Source organism: Anastrepha obliqua, chromosome 1 (genome assembly GCF_027943255.1).
Source record: "Anastrepha obliqua isolate idAnaObli1 chromosome 1, idAnaObli1_1.0, whole genome shotgun sequence".
Lineage (NCBI taxonomy): Eukaryota > Metazoa > Arthropoda > Insecta > Diptera > Tephritidae > Anastrepha > Anastrepha obliqua.
The window spans coordinates 33425836-33447383 of NC_072892.1; the positions used below are offsets into that span (position 1 = coordinate 33425836).

Below are 21548 nucleotides of genomic sequence, written 5' to 3' on the forward strand. Positions count from 1 at the left end.
ATGACAAAATTTCAAGCGATAATCTCGAAAATGTTGAAGTGTGAATACAATACTGAAAAAAGATACACACATATGTATGTACATACATTTTAGAGAACCACTTGAGCGTGATAACTCACAAACCAGAAATCGCTAGAACAGCAATAATTTCTATTGTCGAAAAATAAGAATAAAGACAAAAAGAAACAAAAAAAAGCAAATATGTGCCCACTATTTCAGTGTGATAGCTCAGTGGAAAAGTACTGGACAAAAACTAGCGAATTAAAGATGGTAAAAGAAAACGAAAATTTAGCTCGATAACTTGCAAAAGCAATGAATAAATATGTTTGCCATTACTACTGAAATTTCAAGCTCGTAATAAAGCAAAATAAAATATACACCTTTTCCATGCTATACCCTCGCCTTGAAACTTTGAACTTTAAATAACGGTAATTATACTTGGAAGCTAATAAAAACGAAGAGAAGACGAAAGCAGCAAAATTTAAAGAAGCAAAACCAGTCAAAATTAAAGCATAGAAAGTCTTCAAATGTAACGGTGTAAAGCACTTAACAAAACTGAAGTCTAACGAAAAAAAAGGCGAACAAAAACAAAATACTTAGCACGAAAGGAAAAAACACCAACGAATAAAAATGGCAAACTTGCCTAACGAAAATACGTGAATGGCTGATGGAGAAAAAATCACAAGACATGCCCAGCCATGACAGAAAGACAGACCGACAAACAAGTCAAGAAGTGGGCAAATGTTTTGCCGCTTCGTCTAACAACTAACTAACACGCGCATTTTTTTCTTATAATTTTTTCCCTTTTTTTATATTTTTCGATATCTTCACTTTGGCCAGGCACCATAAAATAAGCGCGTAAGTAAATAAATTTATAATATGACGTGACATGCGAATTTCTACACCAGTCAACCGAGTGAGAAAAAAATAAATCGCTTGCCAGTCAGCTAGACTAAAACAAATTGGGCACGGGAAATTTAGACGAACTCACGTACGCGGAGGATGGGATGTAGAGACAGTGGAGACGAGTCAGAAGAGCAACATAATATAATATAATATTGAATAGATTGAGCTTTAAAACTGCATGACTAAGCGGTAGATTTTAAATATTCATGTTTTCAAGAGAGTACACAGAAAAGCATGTTGCGAAGTGTGGCGCAAGCCCCCAAACCTAACGCAACAACACTGAACCGAAATGCAAACGAGAAAGTTGTTCAGCCTTTTCATTGTTTTGTAGTACACACCTAAGTTGTGCAAAAAACAAAAAATAAAAATAAAATTATTTAGCTATACAGTAAACAGATGCAATAACAGAAAAAACGCTTTCAAGCTGAACAAGTAAAATCATAAAAACAAATAAAAAAAACCAAGCAAAGGTGTATAGTAAACAACAATCAGGCGAATAAAGTCTCGCGAGCGTTAAACTCGCACCAATTTGCCATTGAACAAACACAAGCGTGAAAAAAATGTTGCTTTACAAAAATGAAATTTCGTCAACAACAAATTTTATTACATTCAAGATTTTCCATAAATGCAAGCACGCCTTTTTTACCCATTTTTCTCATATTTCTTTGTTTTTATTTTCATTTATTACGCCAAAGTCGACAAATTGTTGCACATTTCTGCGGCACCACGCAAGAGGCGCTAATACCAATTGGATATATTTATGTATGTATGTATGTTAACCATTTTCGGAAATTGAGGTTAGGTATGACGGAAAAAATTATTGACAAATTGCACGCGCCTGTACGAAGGCGATGAGAAGCGAGAAGAAAAAAAACGTAAATAATTTATTGACATTTTCGTAGCGGCAGTTGTTTTACAACAAAAATGAAAGTTAAGCCACCTTTGCACGAGCCAATTTTTGTCGGCTGGAATGTCGACTACTAAAAGCATTTAAAAGGGTCGAAATGACGTGTACACACTTGTTTAAAAATATGGCTTAAGAAAACAACTTCTTTAAATGCATATTTTTGATATAGGCAATACTTAAAAATTTTCAAAAGTTCATTTGTTAGAAAAATTAACAAAAAAAACTGTCAATTGGAAAAACTGGTAAGGCCAAGAATCTGTCAAAATGTAAACAAACGAATAACCAAACATTTTCCAAGGCTGCTTCGGTGCGACATCGACTGCAGTCGTTTGTATTGCCTCACAATGAGTAGAAATTCAAAAACTCCTGTTAAACAACAGAATCTCATAAGCGAAAAGTTCATCAATGCGAAATCAGCACTGTTCGTCAGCTGAATCAGTTTGTTTACGATAAAACTGAGGTTGTGACGAGAAAAAAAATTCAACACAGTTTTCGCCTAACAACAACTGATTGGACGAATGTGTGAATACGTGTGAAATGAGCGGGCAGAATTCAACCGGCGAGTACCCAGGGACGTGGCAGCTGAATTTACACGCTTAACTTCGTTTTCCCCTACAACTGAAGCCCAAACTTGGTAATATGTCATCTTTCAAAAAATCGTATATAGTCCGAGATCGTTTTTAAAAGCTCAAAAATTAATTTTTTTTAATTATAACTTCTGCAAATTCTTCGAAAATTTAACACTCAAGCACTGAAAATTAATCTACTTTGACTTTGTATTTGAAACAACAGCTTTACCCCCAAGCGAAGCTTTAAAGCTCAACAGCGCCGCACTCACTACATTCATGGCGAAAAGAACTGAGAGTCTATCATCCTCAACTATACTTCGCCAAAGCAAAAAATCATTTCTTATAGCAATTGTTGATATTTCGAAATGTCATTAGCAACGTTTCCATAGCAAAATTCGAGGCAAAATAAATTGCACAGAAAAGAGAAAAAAGCTTGACTCTACTCTGCAGTACTCCAGCAGCTCAATTATAAATTAAATATTTTTATTTATTTTTATTTGTTTCTCGTTATAGTCAACACTTCTTATCGCACAAAATAAACCATAAATCATGGCGATGGCGAGGATAACCCAATAAATAAAACAAAAACAAAGTAGAGCAACTCACACAAAAATCGCCACCTTCTTTTTCTGGTGTTCATGACTTTGACATCATGATTCGCTTTTAACGCTTGTTTCTTACAATTTTTTCCTAGTTTTTTACTCGGCATGCCTTTTTGATTTTATATTATTATTGGGTGTTTTTTTTTCGCTGCTTGACTTTTTTTTTTACTTTTGAAGGTCATTCATGACGGTTTGACTAAGAAAAAAGTGCATGATTGGAAAACAACAAAATTCAAGTTTGCCAGCAAAAAATTGATTTTTAACTTTGTATAAGCAAATCAGATAGTAAAAACAAAAAGAAGATTGTTTTCGTGATTGTTTTTTGCACACAAACACGGAAGCATATCGAAAAATGGCGAGACGTTAAGTTAATTTTCGTTTATGAGTAATAATTTTAAAGACAGTAGTTGGCAATTTATTTATGATGATTGTGTTTCCATTGGCAAGTAAATATCGGTTGCTAAATAATAACTATTGTTATTTACAGGCATTAATAATGAATAGAATATACAAAATGGAAAGATAAGTTTAAAAATTCATTATGTCACTCAAGAAACATCACGTAATGGCATCAGATTTTTTTTCTAGCTAGATTAAAATGGGAAGCAGCAAGTGTACTGGTCAGAGTGCGCGCCACAATCTTTCAAATCATATCAGTTTCTTTGCAACTCATACAATTTTTTAAAAATTGCGCAATCTGTGATTAGCTTGACTTGAGGTAGAAAGAGTGTGTAGAAGAAGGAAATATTTTGCAATTTTTTTTTGTTACATATTTTTCTTAATTGACTCATTATTTCAATTCCACGTCGTAACTCTTCGTTATACGCACCAAAAAACAAAAACGCTTCCATTATAAACACAGCGCATTTCATTAGCACACGAGCAACAACATATGGGTCAATAAACGAAAGGTGAGCAAAATTATTAGCAGTCAGGTAAACTGGCAATAAACTCATTAACGAAAAATCACTACTCCCGCTGAGTTTAAACACCTTTGCCTGAGGAGAAACAGAATGCTGAGCTGGATAAAGAAGGCTGTGTACAACTGAAATTTACTTGTTGTATGGGCAGTAATTTTCGCAAAGATGGACTCAAATGGGGTTGCAAAAATTGTGTTCATAAATTTTGGGAGAGTGGGCGACTGGAAAGGTAGAGGATTACCGAGCTACTGCTCGTGCTCGGACAACAGGCTTAGTGTTCTCGTTCCTCTCAATGCTGTTGTTGAGTGTAGACTTAAAACAAATACAAATGCAAACAACGAAGTTGATAGGTGTGAACGCAGTCAAAAGACATATTTTAGGGATGATTGTCGTTATGCATATGCCTTGAGTTGGATTCATTTAATTACCACCCGGTGGCACAGAATGCGACTTTAAACCCACATTACCTGTTTGTGTATACTTTCGTAGAAGGCATCAATGCTTGGAGGAAAGTACTCATACACGCATACACCCATAAACGACACAATGATTACTCATTAAAGGCTTCAACGTGTGTCATATTTAAGGTGACTTTTGACTTTTCCTTGAAAAATAATACTTTTATCTTACAAAAGTAAAATTAAGACCTAAAAAATAATTCAAGTTCCTTTCTGTTATTTGAGAAGTGGAGTAAACCCTCAGTTAAGCCAATTGATCATTTTTCCGTAGCCCTTGCAAAAATATAATGAATTTTGTTTCGTAACTTTTTCGTAAACATTGCCAGCCAGTCTAGCCGAGTCGCTTTGCTAACGTAATTGTCAGTCAGTTGTTAAAACTGAAATGTGTTATTTACACACACACCTTACCATGCACGGCAGTGGTTCGTGCACCTGATAAAACCAATTTTCATGTATTTTCGTGCTATTGAATTTACTTGACTTATTACACTCTAACAAACGCTGGTTAAATAAGCGACGTAATTTCATATGATAAGCCCAAACAAGCTAAATATGTACTTACATATGTATGTATGTATTTGTTGACAGCCGCAGATAAATAATTGAAACTAATAAGTATTGGGTGGTTGGAAATTACCATAAAAACAAGTGTAAGAAAAATCAGCCTACATAAGCAGAGAAAAACGAACGCCTAATGTCGTCACTCATAAACGTGTTGTGTGTAGTTGTTATGAGGAACACAGGGGGACTAAACTAAATAATTGCTTTTATCCCTACGTTTGAAATAAAAACTAGGTTACAGTTATGTAATGCATAAAATAAGATTACATAATTGGCAGAACTCACAGAACAGTGTTAAAAAATTAATTTAAAATAAAATAACAGGCATATATTCAAATTAAAATAAAAATCGATGCTTCAAAATCATATGACACAGATTTATGAGCAATAGTGTCATACAAAAATTTGACAAGTTTGAATCCACTCGAAAAATATGCTTAATTAAATTGTGCATATTAAGATGAGGAAATTCTAAAATAACTTAGAAAACGTCTTCGCTGTGAAGGTGAAGTTTCATTGACAGTTATAGAAAAATATGTAATTTTCGTAAAAAAAATGCAATATACAATTGCAATATACGAGTATGCCAATGAATCATTAATATAACTTATAAGCATTGCGACCAATTTGCTTTCCACCCCTACTCGATATAACATTTAGCCTGACATAACCCACTTTAGCGCCTCTAGCCTGAAATAAAACAAAAAAAATCTGTTTTGCCAAACTAGGGGGTAGAAATGCTGTTTCAGTTTTATAAATTGCTATTCGTACAAAATTAATCACCCTAATGGAAGATTTATAATTTTTGCAAATGGCGGCGTACCTCAATCATATTTGACATTTGTGAAGTAGATAGCTGCATACAGACAGTAAAACAGACATGCAATGGAGCGCGTAGAAGTCAAAATAAAAATGTCCATCACTCAAAATAATTGTATTTTATTTAGAAAGTTATTCGAAAGCAAATATGGATGCTTCATTTTGTGCCACCTGTTATTACAGCCTCTAAGATTTAGATTACGAGAAAATTTCTAAAAATCAAAACAATGTACGTAAATACACATTTTTTACAAAGTAGTTGGGTAAAAAATTACGCCTATTTAAGATCTCGTATTTTAATTAAATATTTATAACTATTGCCAACTGCCGCTATAATTCAATGCAGATACACTTTTCTGAAAATAGTTTCATAAAACATAAAAATGTCCCTTAAATTTCTGAGTTCCGTTGCATAAAATACAAAACCATTAACATTTGCGCCGAACTCTTCATTCATAGAATTGAATTATTTATGCCAAAGACCCAACCCATTGCATAACCAATTCAAAGAAAATACAAAAAAATTAAATATATTTAATTCATTTTCATCGCACACACTTCTGCTATGCCCCAATTTCAGGGCTTGCTACGTTTGTTAGTCAACACGTTGTATACCTATGTATGTGTATGTGTGAATGTGTTGGATAGAACTTGAAACAAACAAATCAATTATTCTAGAATATAAATAAGATTAATTTTAAAATGTTTAACATTTTATTTAGGCTAATTTGAAACGGCTACGAATTGCACTCTAAATAAACAAACAAATACAAAATGGAACGAACAAGTCATCGTACCTGATTCGCTTGCGACTAGAAATAAATTTAAAAACCCCAGAAAACAGACTCACTAGTAGTCGTAATTAAATTCATAGGATTAGCCAATGACCGCTCATTGTGCGCAAACTAACAATAGCTTTTATAGCGACTAACTTTAATCTACACATAAAGGTACATTAAGTCGTTTGGTTCTAAAAATACACACTGGAGTCCAAAATATACATGAACATATGTGCATATGTATGTATGCTTACTCGTGTGGTGTGGAATTGTCAACAAAATGATATTAAATTAAACTAACCCAAGTTCGCATATAACGCTTATTTAAACAGTTGTGGTGAGAGAGCGAGAGAGAGAGAGAGCGAACGAAAAATTTAGACAAACTAGTTTAACATTTAGAAAAAAAAAAACAAAAAAAAAATGCATGCGTACTTTAAAAACAAAGCGTAATTCAGTCAGCCTAACATTTATGCACAGTTACATTCCAACTCTTGGAGTACATTGACTTGCAATTTAAACATTTTTATATATAAATTCGTATGTACATTTAAAATGTATAATCATTGGTTATGAAATAAAGTAAACAATCAATCATTGACTTTTTTAAGAGGTTTCTAACATTCCACTGCAGTTCCACGAACATCTTTATGCCGTTCGATCGGTGCAAAAGCTCATACAAGCTCTATTTAATATTTTAACCCTAAGCAAATTTTTAAAGCAAAAAAAGCTCTCCCCAATCTCACTACACGAAACGTCCTAGCATTAAAGTTGAACTCATAAAGAGTTTATAAAACATATAAAAATAAAACCAAACAAATAGAACCAAGTAAAAATAAATAAAAGCAAAAATATGTGTAAGTTATATAAGGTCAAATAATACACCCCTGCACTTGGTAAGAACTGCTAGGCCGACTTGTTTATCATCATTGCCGACCAACAATTAAACTGCTTATCTACTTACAGAACCTGCTGATAAATAATTAATACGGGTGTATTATCTAAGTGATTGTCGAACATGAATGCTCTTGAATATTTTTTATTAACTGATATCTAATTATTTTCTCTTATTAAAATGAATCTGACACATCGCAAATGGATGATTAACCACAGAAAAGAAAGAGAAAAATAAAATAACAATACTATGAAAGCAATACATAGCAGTTGTTGACTTTTAGAACATCCACATAAGAAGCTTTGTAGAACATGGAAAATTTTGCTACTCCCGTGACGCAGTATTGTTTTTCATTTTTTGTTGTTTTGTTTTTTAATTGTAACAGCTAAAAAAATATTTTTGGGAAGCTAAGCTATATGACGCAAAATTTGAGATAAAGATGTACACATGCATACATACATATGTACAATACAAACAAATGCACCAATTCCGTTTGGTTATATTTTTCGCATCAAAAATATTCTATGTGCTTATACAATTTTGGGTTTGAATAACTTTTTTACTAAATAATAAAAATGATTTTGAGTGAGAGAAACCTTCATTTTTACTTTTACGCGATCGTTTACTTGTCTGTTTGTATACTGCAACTGTATAAATCCACTTGCAGAAATTATAATTTTTCCGATATGATGATTAATTTTGCGCCACCTTACAAATTTAATAAATTTTTTAACTTCCATTGGGCACCGTCTGGCCTTTTTTCGTCTTGTTCGAGAATCCATTTTGGAAGGTCATATCCATAAATCGACAGAAAAATATTTTTAGGTAGCTACCTGGAAGCCGAACTCGTTAGCTAAAATAGAAATACGTTAAATTCACGTCCAAAGTCGAAAAAGTCTGGCCAGGCCCGGGTGCCCACCAACATTTATTTTAAATTTATTTCAATTTCGTTAGACATTGTCAAATAAAAACGGCTGCTTTGCATTCCTCAATTCCATTTTTGCTTTGTTTTTGTTAATCAAATTTCACAAGTCAAGCGGACAACAGAAGCAAATTTAGTCTTTCCCATGTTGTGATTGGTGCCTGCGAGTAATTTAAGACATTATACCTACATACATATCAAACAGCTGGCATCAGCAATAACTGGTGTGACAGGAAGTTCAGTCTATGGAGAATTAAAAACGAAGCGAAAAACGGAAAATTGTTGCTGGTATTCATTACACCTGGTGCCAAAACGATACAGAGATAGTGGCATAACATGAAGAATGAAGACAAATGAGAAAAGCACAAAATTATTTGCTTTTGCAATCAGCTGGTCAGAAACCAAAAACTTTATAGTAGAAAACTGGAAATTTGCGGCGTTTAACAGAAAATAAATGTTTTATTTATCTACTTGCAATATAATTATAAATAATCAGTTTACAAGATCAAGGCAACTACCAGCAGAGGCTCTCGGCTTAGAAAAATGAATAAGAAAGCATCATATAACGGAGTTTGCTGGAAATTAAAAAAATGCATCTTTTCTACAAAATTCCAACTGATGCGTGTATTTTACATATAAACTCTTTGTCACCACAGGAAATGCTACTTTATTTTTCTAGCTTCATAAATTAGGATGTATTTACATATATATTATAATAATAACTCTAAACTCACACTTGAATACCCAACTCCTGCCCTGCTTAGCTAGCGGCCCAACCAAATTAAATCCGCAGCGAGTCAATGGTTTATAATTTAAAAATTACCACCACCAGCAGCAACATTGTCAACCACGATGAGCTGATGGCAGAGTAGGTGAGCCGGTGGAACGAGGGTTGACGTTAGCGCACGAGGCGCTTGTACATGATTACAACAATAGTGGACGGCTGCTTACGTTTCATGGTTGCAAATGTTTCAGTATTAAAAAAGGAAAGGTGCTTTAAATAGGGAAATGTTTTTGAGAAGCGAAATAAAAAAAAAATACAATTTCAATAAAGAGTCACACAGCTTAAATTAGGGGTTGCGAGCATTACGTCTCGAGTGTATTGAAATAGGAATGGGCTAGGGTGTACTACTACACCATAAAAACGAATGCTAAATATGTTCATTTGTATGTATGTGGAGCGACTGAGGTTTACAGTTTCATTGACAAGCCTTAGAAGGGCTTTATTTATAGAAGCTTGTCAATACGTTTTGCCTATACTGGTGCATAGAATATGATATGGTCAGTGAATATGCGCTGCACAAGCAAAAAATAATAATTAAAATCAAAGAAAAGTGCAAATGGTGACGCACAAATTGTCGGGTGCAGTGAGGCGAATTTGTTGAAGAGGTAATCGAGTGCAGAGTTCATGTCAAAAGCTTGGAGCAGCTCAGCCAGACACTTGACAACAGGCGTCGTCGGTGCTGTTAATTTATTTCCAGTCGAGTGGCAGCGACGGTGGTGTCACTGGCGCGCACATCACAATGTGAAGATATGGTATGTACCAACAATAAAAACAAAAAAAAATTAAAAAATAAAACATCACAAAGTAAGCAACTGCAAATGCGCTTTGAGTGGCGCGGCAAGACTTAACAAATGCTGTTAAACGTATGCGTGTGTGTATGTATGCATTCAACTTGGCTTATGCAAAATGACGTCTGCTAAATATGAATTATTTTCATAAACGTGACCAAGCAGCTGATGCAAGCTAGCTGCAAGCTAGATGGCTTGAAGCCAAGTGACTTCAAGCTCAATACAGCAGCAGAAAAACAGGTAATGATGAACCAAGCAATTTGAACAATTTGTAAATTTATTTCCCAGCTTACAATTCACACATTACAAAAGAGGCAAACAAAAGTCTGTGACAAACAAATAAAACAATGGCTGATGAAATACATATAAATTTTGCAGTCAGACGTAATTTTGATTGTATATAAATGTATAAAGTGACACTGCTTTGATTGACTGCGCGCATAAGTGGAAAAATTTCACTTTGACGGGCAAACAAAACAAAAATGAGGCAAATACCATAGCATAAAACGAAATCAATGTATCTCTATGTTTCGGGATAAAAGCGTCTAAAATCAACAACAATGCTGTCTCGCAACGGGTCATCTCATAGTCTGTGCCATAGACGTCCGATGTAGGTACTTTGCCTAATTTTGTGTGAAAATTGTAGTCGAAAATTTCATACGCAAAAAAAAAAAAAACGTTATTTGCAATTAGTGGCGCGACACATGCGACATAAGCAGTAGTCGTAAACATTAACGACTTACAAAACTGGAAAAAATGTTTAATTACCCACAAATGGCCGCAACACAAAGCATAAATAAGTGACGACGGCGTCAAGTAGTGATATGACACAGACGGTTGCTAGAGTGGCCGGCCCAGGTAGACGAGTACTCACTTACACACACACCTAAATGCAGACAATTTGTTTCTTTGCAGTTGCAGAGCCACTAACCAAGCCTGCGGTTGTCTGCCAGCAGGTATTTGCCAAAAGGAAGTCATCAGCCAGCATGGAACACAGGCAGCTCAAATAAACAAAAATCTTATATATCTGTGTAAATGCTTCGAAGGACTAGCACAGCAGGCAGAGTTGCACTTTAGGCAAACCCAAAAAATTTACTTATTTATATGAGTAGTTGAAAAAAAAAACATTTGTTTTGACAATGAAGCGGATTATTTGTAGCTTGTGCACATCATGTTTATAAACAATAAACAATTTTTATTTACATGAAGTGCAATTGAGAAGGAGTCTTACAGGCGTTGACTGGAGTGAAATGGGTTGAGTGTAAACAAAAAGTCAAAATAGCAGAAATCAACATATACAAAATAAATAAAAGTATTTGGTCTGCTTTTAAATTGCTTCAATATTTAAAGGCATCATAGAAATCAATTTTGGTTTCAGTAATGCCAGATTTTTTATCTGTTAAATATTTCATGTACGTCAAAAGAAGGCTCAATGCACTTTAAAATAGATTCACCTTTTTATATATATTTTCAAAGATAGTATATTAAAATCACTGAGTCATTTATGATGCAGGTAAGCAGATAGGTAAAAAATTATAAAACCAAACAGAAGCCGATAACATTAATAAGTGACGAATTACTAGATAGCAAAATAGCATTGAGAAGGAAACAAAATTGAAACAAAATAAATGTCTAAAAAATAAAGAAAAGATTTGCCTAATATGGAAATTTCCTAAAGTTTACAAGTGGAGTTTAATGAACAGAAATTAGCACAATTCGAAAATATCATAAGTATAAATAAATAGCAAAGAAATGATTCTGATGACTCCAATGACATGCCGTGCATGTTAAAATTTATTTCAATATTTCCACTTTTAAGATTAATTTCAATTTTCATATTTCATCTGGAATAATTTGCTCTTAAAAATTCAATATATTTTAATTCATTTTTTTCTACTTTAAAAACTAACAAAGTCATGCCGATGCACTAAAATGCTCGAACGCACAGACACTGCTACTTTTATAACAACAAATAACCTTGATTTCGATTAGAACAAACAAACAACACGAGCGAAGATTTGCAAATAAAGTAGCATTAGTCAGCAATTTGTCTAGGGATATTGTATGAACAAAATTTTAAATTATGTTTAGTTTGAGCGAATGCAGTAAGTGTGGATAATTTGTAGGCATAAACAGGGGTAAAAAAAAAACAATGAAATGCATGGGTAAAAACTAATATAGAAATGTGAAGTTAAAGGAAACGAAGGAAAATTTCCGAAAAACAACATACAGTCAAATAAAGAATATAGAAAAAAAAGAGATGTTGACGAAGAAATACTAAAACTGCGAGAAGTTACTTAACACGTCTCGACGCTATATTTTCGATGACTTTCAGTGATCACTTCCAATGAAATGGCCCATCGAGACAGCAAATTGAATGAAGTGTTGGCAATTCAGGTTATGAAATATTCTCCCACATATGTACTATATGTATTGCCAACATCTGTGAAGCATTGAGCTGCTATTAAAATATGTTAGAGCGAAAATCGAGAAACAAATATTGAAATGGGGTTAAACAATTGATTCAAAGAATTATAGCGTACATAGATACAAACTGGAAATTCAACAAATTTATTTACCATGTTTTGTATTTACTTCATTTTATCAAAAAAGAAAACTGATAGAACTCTTCGAAAAGCACACAAATGATGAATACATAAGAGAATAACCTAATAATTATGTATAGTGCGCGACAAAACGATAGCACTTAAAAGTTTTTACCAGCTTTGAGTATTTGTCGCCCGTTTTTTTTTTTTCTTTTTTTTATATACGGAAAGAAGAACTTAGCAAAGGAAAAAAATTATAAAAAATGCAACGGAATTTCTTAGCAACTTCAAACTTAAAAAAGTGAATCACTCTATGGAAGATTTATAATTTTTGCAAATGCAGTTGCAGCACAAAAACAAACAAGCAAAGGAGCGCGTAAAGAGCTTAATAAAGATTTTTTATCTCCCCTAAGACATGTTCTAAAAATTCTCCTTGAATAGTTGTATATTATTAGCAAAAAATACGAATTGGCTAATAACATTACATAAAATACAAGCAAAATTTAAAGAAAACTGGTCACTATGGCAAAGGAAATCTAAAGGTATTAATACATACACTTGTGGACAAAATAATAGGTGTGTGCCGAGTCTGTACTGATTTTACGCCCAATAGTGTAATAACTGTTATTTATTTTTGATACCGCTACATTTTAATGAAACAAAAGGGAAACTAGAACGCAAGTAAAAAACATTTTTGCGACTCAATTGGTAATTTTACGTGTTATTGGAAAGTAATGATTGTTTGATTGAATTCGCTTGGCCATAAAAATAGGTGTATCAGCATTTTTCCGAAAATACCTTGTTATTTGAAGTGTTATCAAGTATGTTTTGCTGCATTGTTCAATTTGTATTATTTTGACTGGTTCAATAATTATTTAGAATGGGTCGTAATAGCCACTGCACCGAAGTAGAGCGTCAATTGGTGAAGAAACTTCGTGCGGAAGGGAAAACGTATCGCTACATTGCCAATACATTGGGACGGTCGGAAAACTTTGTTGCGAACTCTTTAAAAAAGAAGTGTGAGAAAGAAAATCGTGGACGGCCAAGATTGACGTGCCCGGCAGAGGAACGCCGTGTAGTTCTTATGGCCAAAAAGGATCCTTTTGTGTCTTCGCGACAAATTGCAGCAGAAATGGGATTGAATATAAGCTCGCGGGCAATACGACGACGCTTAGTGGACGCTAATCTACCAGGACGAAAAGCTAGAAGAGTTCCACTTCTACGGAAGGTGCACATACAGAGAAGAAAAGCATTTGCTAATGAGCACAGAGATTGGTGTGGTCCTACTGGAGCAAAAAGTGGCGAAATATTTTATTTAGTGACTAAGTAAAGATGAATTTATACGGTAATGATTCCAAAAGAAGTGTACGCTGCCCGAAAGGCAAAGAATTTGCGTCTCAGTATACCAAAAAGACCATTAAGCATGGAGGCGGAAACATTATGGTGTGAGGATGTTTCTCTTGGCAGGGTGTTGGTCCTTTATTTTGGATAAAATACACAATGACCGCGGTTGAGTATAGGGATATTTTGCAAAATGTTATGCTTCCACATGCAGAAGAAAACATGCCTTTGAGATGGTGTTATCAGCAAGATAATGACCCCAAACATACCTCGAGATTGGTATCGGAGTCGCTAAGAGATGCAAACATAAGTTGTATGCAATGGCCAAGTCAATCCCCTGATCTCAATCCTATTGAGAACTTGTGGAGTGATTTGAAGAGGAGACTGGCAGACTTTGCATTCCAAAACAAGGAGCAATTGTGGCAGAAAACCAAGGAAATATGGGATATGCTACCCCTTTAGAAACCTGCCAAAAATTAATGAAATCCATGCCCAATAGAATAGGCAAACTTATACAGAACCATGGAGGATATACTGGTTATTGAAATACCAGCGGTTGAATTTAAGTTGAACTGTCTTTTTGTTTTGTTTTTTGTCATATAATATTTCACACCTATTATTTTGACCAATGGTATTTTTTTGTTATAATTAAATTTTCATTTGAGTGTAAAAAGTGAAATGAATTTCAACATATTTTTATTTAATGAAATAAAACATTACAAAAACAATAAAAAAAAACTCTTGTCTTTACAAATTTTTGAATGCTATTAAAAAAAACTTTGTTACACCTATTATTTTGTCCACAAGTGTATAAACGCCTAAAACTGAAATTTTCATTCTCTTAAAAAAATTAGGAAAACAAAAATCACGAGATTTAGTTAAAACCTTATGAAGTTGTCCACAAGCAAACGCGTGACCAAATTCGTTAACATAAAGGCTTTGTTTGCTTATTTCAAATTCAGAGGAGGTGACATGGAAGTGTGATATGGGTCAATCGACAGTAGTATTTACTACAAGCATTACAACAACAACAAATATAGTATGTATGTATGTACAATGTAAAGTAACTTATCAGCAACACAAACAATTCTATATAAAATCTCACAAAATGCTCAAAGAATGCGTTCTAACCAAACTTTTTGCGATCAGAAAATTTAAAAAGAGCTTAAAGCTAAAGCTAACAGTGGTTCTATGTGTACAAATATTTAAGGGTGTACAAAGTACATAAATAGATCCTCTAAAAATCAACAAATGAATATATTCATAAGTATTTAAATACATATTTACATCGATATAGTGCTCCAATGTACACTATACTTATGTACATGTACATACATACATATCGGCTGACGCAATTCTGATACGAAACCTTAATAAAAAAAAATATTTTTTCTAAACTTTCGTGTATATGCGTGCTTTATAGCCATTTCAGTGGATGTGTGTGCGTGCGAGTGGTTAACTGGCGCGCGCGAATATACTAAAACAAAATAAATATAAACAAAGGCAGCGAAAAAATCTAATTCAGTATAAAAATATACAATCACAGATATGGTATAGAAGAAAAAATTAACTTTTGTATATGTAAAGACGCTGATCATAAAAGCGATGAGATGGAGACAGTTGAAACAGCTGGCAAGGAATGAAATGAGAACTAAATCAAACAAAGAAATTTTATGGGCAAACAAAGTGGAAAAGGACTATTTTGTGAAGCGCTAATGAAAGGCTAGTATAGCGGAACAGAGTGGAATCGGTGGCATTTGTTATTTGCAGTAGTAGTGGTAGGTTGTTAAGAAACGGGTGAGAGTAGAATTGAATAAGAAAATTTTCAAAGTATCGGGTGATTACTGCTTGTATTTGTGAGTAGAATTGCAAATTTTATTTTATATAAATAAAAGTCATACGCAGAATGTAAATGTTCTGGAAAAGTTACTGCAATAACTACAATAGATTGGTATCTATGTTAACTTGAAGCTACATTTTTTTCTCGCTCTCTAAACGAAAAGTTTTTTTAGGTCAATATTTGTGCATCGATACTGACAAATCTATGAAAATCCATTATTGTGTAATATATATATCAATCTATATATGCAGAAAAACCATCTACTAAATTAATTCAAATATTTCTTTCAAGAAAAAAAACATAACTATAATAATTTCCATTGTGTCAGCCAGAAAAACCACTGCATCAGTTGAAAATTCAAATTGCTATAAAAATTCGTTCAACTTTTGTACGAAAATAAATGCAAAGCTAATAAATCTGCAAAAAAAATTTCTCTTCTCAGCCCTTTTACGATTTGACGACAAATTTTGCATTTTATTTGGTGTTTCTGTTTTTTTTTTTTTTTTTTTTTTTCATATCAACCCAGCTGTGTGTGAACGCACTGGCAGTCGAAACAAATACAATTCATGCGAGTGTCAAAGTACGCGCACAAACGAAACATACCACCACAATCTTACATCACACATCTCACTACTAACCCAGGCATAAATACCAACAATCCAAACTGTATTGTGCAGAAACTTTTCGCTATGGGTATGGCTTTCGCTTTGCTCACAGCTTTTTCAATAAGGCCAAAAGTTAGAGAATCTATTGTGCAAAAAAAAAACTAAAAAAAGCACACACAAAAATTACATATCTACCCGACCTGAGCACATAAACTGTCGCCGTATTTGTGCAGAAGAACACACACATATTCCGTAAAAAATTTACATATTTTTTATGCAAATATTTTTCAAATAGGTTTCTAGCAGCCCGTTTGAATCAGGGAAACATCCAAGAGGTTATGTGGGCTACAGTTTCTACAAAAGTCATACAGCTGTGAGAGCCAGTAGAATGACGACAAACAAAAAAACGTTTTTGAGCATTGCAATTTTAACAATAAGTATATGAAAAATTATAGTATATTTGTATATTTAAATTGAATATAGGTATATATATCTATGTATGCTTACATTTTGACAGCCATTTTGGTTTATGTTGCGCAGGAATGTTTTGTCAGTTAGTTAAGCTTTTATTTGTGTAGAAAAAATTTCGCTATTGCACTAAAAAATTGTTGTTGGTACTTAACGTGGTAACGTTGTTTGTGTTACTTAACATTTAATTTACGTTTGACATTAGTCTAAGAGCTCTCTTTTTTCTACCACTAATTTGTACTTTTACAAAGTTATCACAAAAATTTCAACTTTCGCAAAAAATACGAGTGACGAAATGCAATTGTTTTAAAAAAAAAATTCTTGGTGTTATTTTTTTGATGTGGAATTTATGTTCCTTCACCTATCAGCAGTTCATTCTACTTGATTGGTGAAACAAAAAATTTTAATTTCTTGCTTCACGAAAACATTTTGCTTGCGTTTTTGTGTGTCAATTTGCAACAGTTTATTTTCTTGCAAACACAGTAAAGTTATCGATTTTTCATTCCCACTGGTTCATATTGCAACTGAGTATTTACAATTACAAAGCCATTTGCATTGGGTTGAAAGTGTTTTTCATTTTATATTTGTTAGGCGTTTAAAACATTTAATTTACATTAACGCGCCATTAATATATTTATTTAGTTATTTTATTTTGTTAAATGCTTAGACACTTTAGATTGATTTCACGTTAAACATATACACAAACTACACGCAGATAAAATAGAAAAAGAGTTGGACTTGTTTCATTTATTGCCAAACATAAACTAAATCAACTTGATTCAGAGCCTACACTCGGTCGTGTAGCTGCAGCCAGTCACGAATCGCTTTCGCATTGAACGAACTGAAAACGAAATCGTACGGCCATGGACTATACACAAGCAAAGTCGTTCGGTTGGGCTGCAGCCAGCGCTGTTATCAGTGTTGCCAACTTCGTTCATTGCAATTGAGCAGGTTTGTGTCGATTAAGCCATTATTATAACTATATTACTATCGAAATGACAATATAACAAATAATCCAGACACCCACAGACGACACAGAGCTGATGGCCTCTGCAGCCAATGCTCAAACATAATTTTAGTACTGGTATTCATACCAGTACCTGAATAATAATAATAATAATAGAACTATATTATATTTCGTTATATATTTATTACTTTATATATTATATTTTATTACGGTCGACAAAAGTTCGCACTATTGGAAATTTAACAGCCGCGCAAGTTGATTTTTATTGCTTAGAACTTTAGACCTGTAATTCCCACAAACACATATAACTCTTTTAACAATGTTCTAATCAAACTAACCAATAAATATTGCGAGAAATGTATTATCCAATGAATTTGAAAAGAAAATTATAAGTGATTGAAGAAGCCGAGAGTGATTTGTTGATTTCCCACTTAGTGCTAGAACCATTAGAAGGAATACGAGCTGTGGAGGCCAGACTGTTCAGTCGTTGACCAGCGAGAAATGAATTTATTTCGCCCAAAAACAAGGAAGCACGACTTGAGTTTGCCAAATCCCATCTTAACTGGACACTTCAGAAATGGAAAGCTGTGTTGTTCTCTGATCAATCCAAATACAATATAAAAGATTCAGAAGATATAAGGCGAGAAAGAAGTATGGTAACTACTAAGTATGGCGAGGGAAATATTTTGGTCTAAGGCTGCTTCTCTGGGCAAGGAAACCGTCCTTTTCACCGATTAGAGGGTGTAATGGATCGCTTTACGTATACCGGGATTTTAAAAAATGAAATGTTAAGGTATGCTAAGGAAGAAATGTCATTAAAATAGAGATTCCACCAGGCGAACTATCCTGAACACACCTCTAGGCTCTGTAACACGTGGTTACAACCAAATGCTATAGAGGTCTTAGATGGGGCCGCACAATGTCCCCATCTCAATCCGGTTGACCACTTATGACACATTGTGAATTTTAAATTTAACAAAGAAAATTGTACATCAAAAAGAAACCTCAGTTTGAAGCTGTTAAAGAAGCATAGTACAAAATATCGCCAGAATAAACTTTGTCATTTCTTTTGAAGTGAAACTTCTTTTGTCTCGAAAGATGAAACGCTGTGAGGAGTAAAACCATAGCGTTTCATCGATATGTGACGCTACGCCAGCGCCATCTGTTAAAAGCGTGGCGTGGATGAAACGCTGTGAGGAGTAAAACTACGCTAAACTACGTAAAACTCACGCTATGCCAGCGCCATCTGTTAAAAGACTGGCGTGGCGTGTCGTCGTGAATGTAATGCGGTCGTTTATTATTGCATTCTTATCGAATGTAATTTGTAAATATGACATTTGATTGACGGCCGCCGTAGCCGAGTGGGTTGGTGCGTGATCACCATTCGGAATTCACAGAGAGGTCGTTGGTTCGAATCTCGGTGAAAGCAAAATTAATGAAAACATTTTTCTAATAGCGGTCGCCCCTCGGCAGGCAATGGCAAACCTCCGAGTGTATTTCTGCCATGAAAAAAATCTGCTCATAAACATATCATAAAACAAAATGAAATAAATGTATAAAAAAAAAAAAAAAAAAAAATTTTCTTGTGATTCGAACCAAGGATTTCGGATCGGAAGCCCACATTGCTAGCCGCTGGGCTATCGCGCTGTGCTGTCGCCGCAAAATAATGTATCATAAATCTGTTTACCATACCAAAGACCATACACTTTGCGAACGCATTTCGGTGGAAACAGTTGACAGTTATCCCAAACACAATATTATTAGTAACGCGAGACGCGTCATAGAGTGTGTGTGTAGTTTTGAGCAAATCTTACAAACATATTTTGTTTTGTTGATTGATTTCTGTTAAATATGGCATCAAATCAACAAAAACGGAAACCGAAAACAGGTGCTGAACGGCAACGTGAGTATTTGGAGCGTAAAAAATTAAGAGCTACTGTTGAACACCGTGACAGGGAATCCTCCGGTTGTACGATAAGTGATAATTTGTAGTACCAACAACAAGATGCGGAACTACCATTGATGCAGTATTTCATCGATACCTTGATAGATTAGAATGTAGATCATTTTTTACGTATTTCAGTTACCATAAAGCCCTTGTTTCATTTTTGGAAAACGAATCCAATAATGATAATGACAATGCCGAGAACCAAATGTAATTGAGTACAATAAATTCATTTCTTTTTATATTAAAATAAATAAATAATTCTGTTTAATAAAATTCCATTCCATGCTTTCCATGACTTCTGCATGCATTATATTGAAATAATAGTTAAATTATTGATTTGTTGATAAAAGAAGTTTCACTTCAATCGTGCGGGTTCCGTGAACTACCACACACTTTCTTTTTTTTAATTTTTTTTAAACTGTGGCAACACTGGCTCGTATGCACACAGCCATCTATCCGGGTGTTGGTACGCTGCCGAGGTTGCCCGATACAAAGTGAAATCCATTGTACAAGTATTTTAGGTGGCCAGTGCAAATACACATACGAGCGTTTACAAAGTCACAAACAACAACTGTACACAAAACAGAATTGATTGGTGGTGGGCAGCCGACGCATACAACAGCACCAGCAGATAGCAGCTTTAACTGTTTCAGCCATCCACACACTAACCACATACAACATGAATTCTATCGATGTATTTTCCAACAATATTTTCTATTTCAGACGTTCTCTGCTTGTAGCTATTTATTGTGTACATCTGTTGTGCTGGTATTTGTGATTGTGCTGTGGAACGGTTGTGTAATGAAACAATCATGGCTTCCTATTTCTCTTTACATTTTTTATTGTGCCATATTCCGCAATGTTCCCCAAACAACGGACCGCATTGGCAACGGAACAAACTAAATTGAAATTTTCTACTGTATATGTGCATATGCAATTTTTTGCTGTGGGCTCAGTATTCTGAACAAAGTTTATATATTATATAATAAAATGTGGCCACATAAATATAAGCAGATAATATATAATATCAATTAATATATATCTGATCTCTTTTCTATAAAAAATCATCGAGTTTGATACAGAAGGGTTACCACCCTAAAAAACTGATACTTCAAATTTGGTCGATTTTATTATATCCCTTTTTTTGGTCTATGTTTTTACATTTAATTTTTGTTTTTAATTTTACTAACTATTATTGAATTCCCATGAGAAAAATCTACTTTCCAGTTCGACGTTATTTAATGTGCCCTTTTAATTACCCTTCATAAATCCAAAAAATGATACCTTACTTTATTAAAAAATAAATAAAAACCAATCCTAGAATTCTTGATATCACCCAAAAATGTTTAAAATTAAAAAGCAAAACTTGAATTAAGATCAAAAAAGCACTAAAAATCTCATTTCATTTGTATTTTGATTCCGTTGATAAAATTTTTAAACATTTTTGAAGACATTTTCTAAAACATCTCTAGCATCCGAGGTGATTTTTCGGAAAAATATATTTTTGTTTTATAATTTAATGTAAGGCAATGTATTTATATATGTATATTTTTATAAAAAAAACTATATTATATTACTAATACTCAATCACATGCCATTTTTGGCAGCTCTTTTGCAGTGCTACCAATGTATGTACATACATATGTTTATTTATGCCAGTTGCTTCATCTATTCACCCCTCACAAAGGCATTTCGACCCGAAGACGGCCGTGACCTATGTCATCATGTCGTCATTTACTTTTAATTCTATTAAAATTAGATACATTATTAACTCCAAATTTCATGAGCAGATGACGAAGAAGAAAAGGGACATATTTTTTCTGCTCCACAAATTTCTTCTGTATTTCGTGTACATTATGTATGTATGTATGCACACATGTAGTTTGTTTTTATCCATTCAGCCATTTTAAATTTTTTTTACTTTGC

The 21548-nt window shown here is 33.7% G+C and overlaps 2 protein-coding genes across 4 annotated transcripts in view; one reads left to right on the plus strand and one right to left on the minus strand.

Moving 5' to 3' along the window:
• The window catches only part of LOC129249249 (cyclin G), a 47780-nt gene that overhangs the window by 17939 nt on the left and 8293 nt on the right, over positions 1 to 21548 (minus strand). Inside the window, exon 1 of one of the 3 annotated variants that reach the window (XM_054888955.1) lies at positions 16747 to 17463. The exons of the other annotated variants lie outside the window; for them this stretch is intronic. The gene's annotated coding sequence lies outside the window, so the exon portion shown is untranslated. Of the gene's footprint in view, positions 1 to 16746; positions 17464 to 21548 lie in introns of those variants that run through there. 3 annotated transcript variants of the gene reach the window in all.
• On the plus strand, positions 13334 to 13783 carry LOC129246621 (uncharacterized). Its single transcript, XM_054885395.1, has one exon. It carries the CDS (start codon positions 13334 to 13336, stop codon positions 13781 to 13783), a length of 450 nt encoding a protein of 149 aa, XP_054741370.1.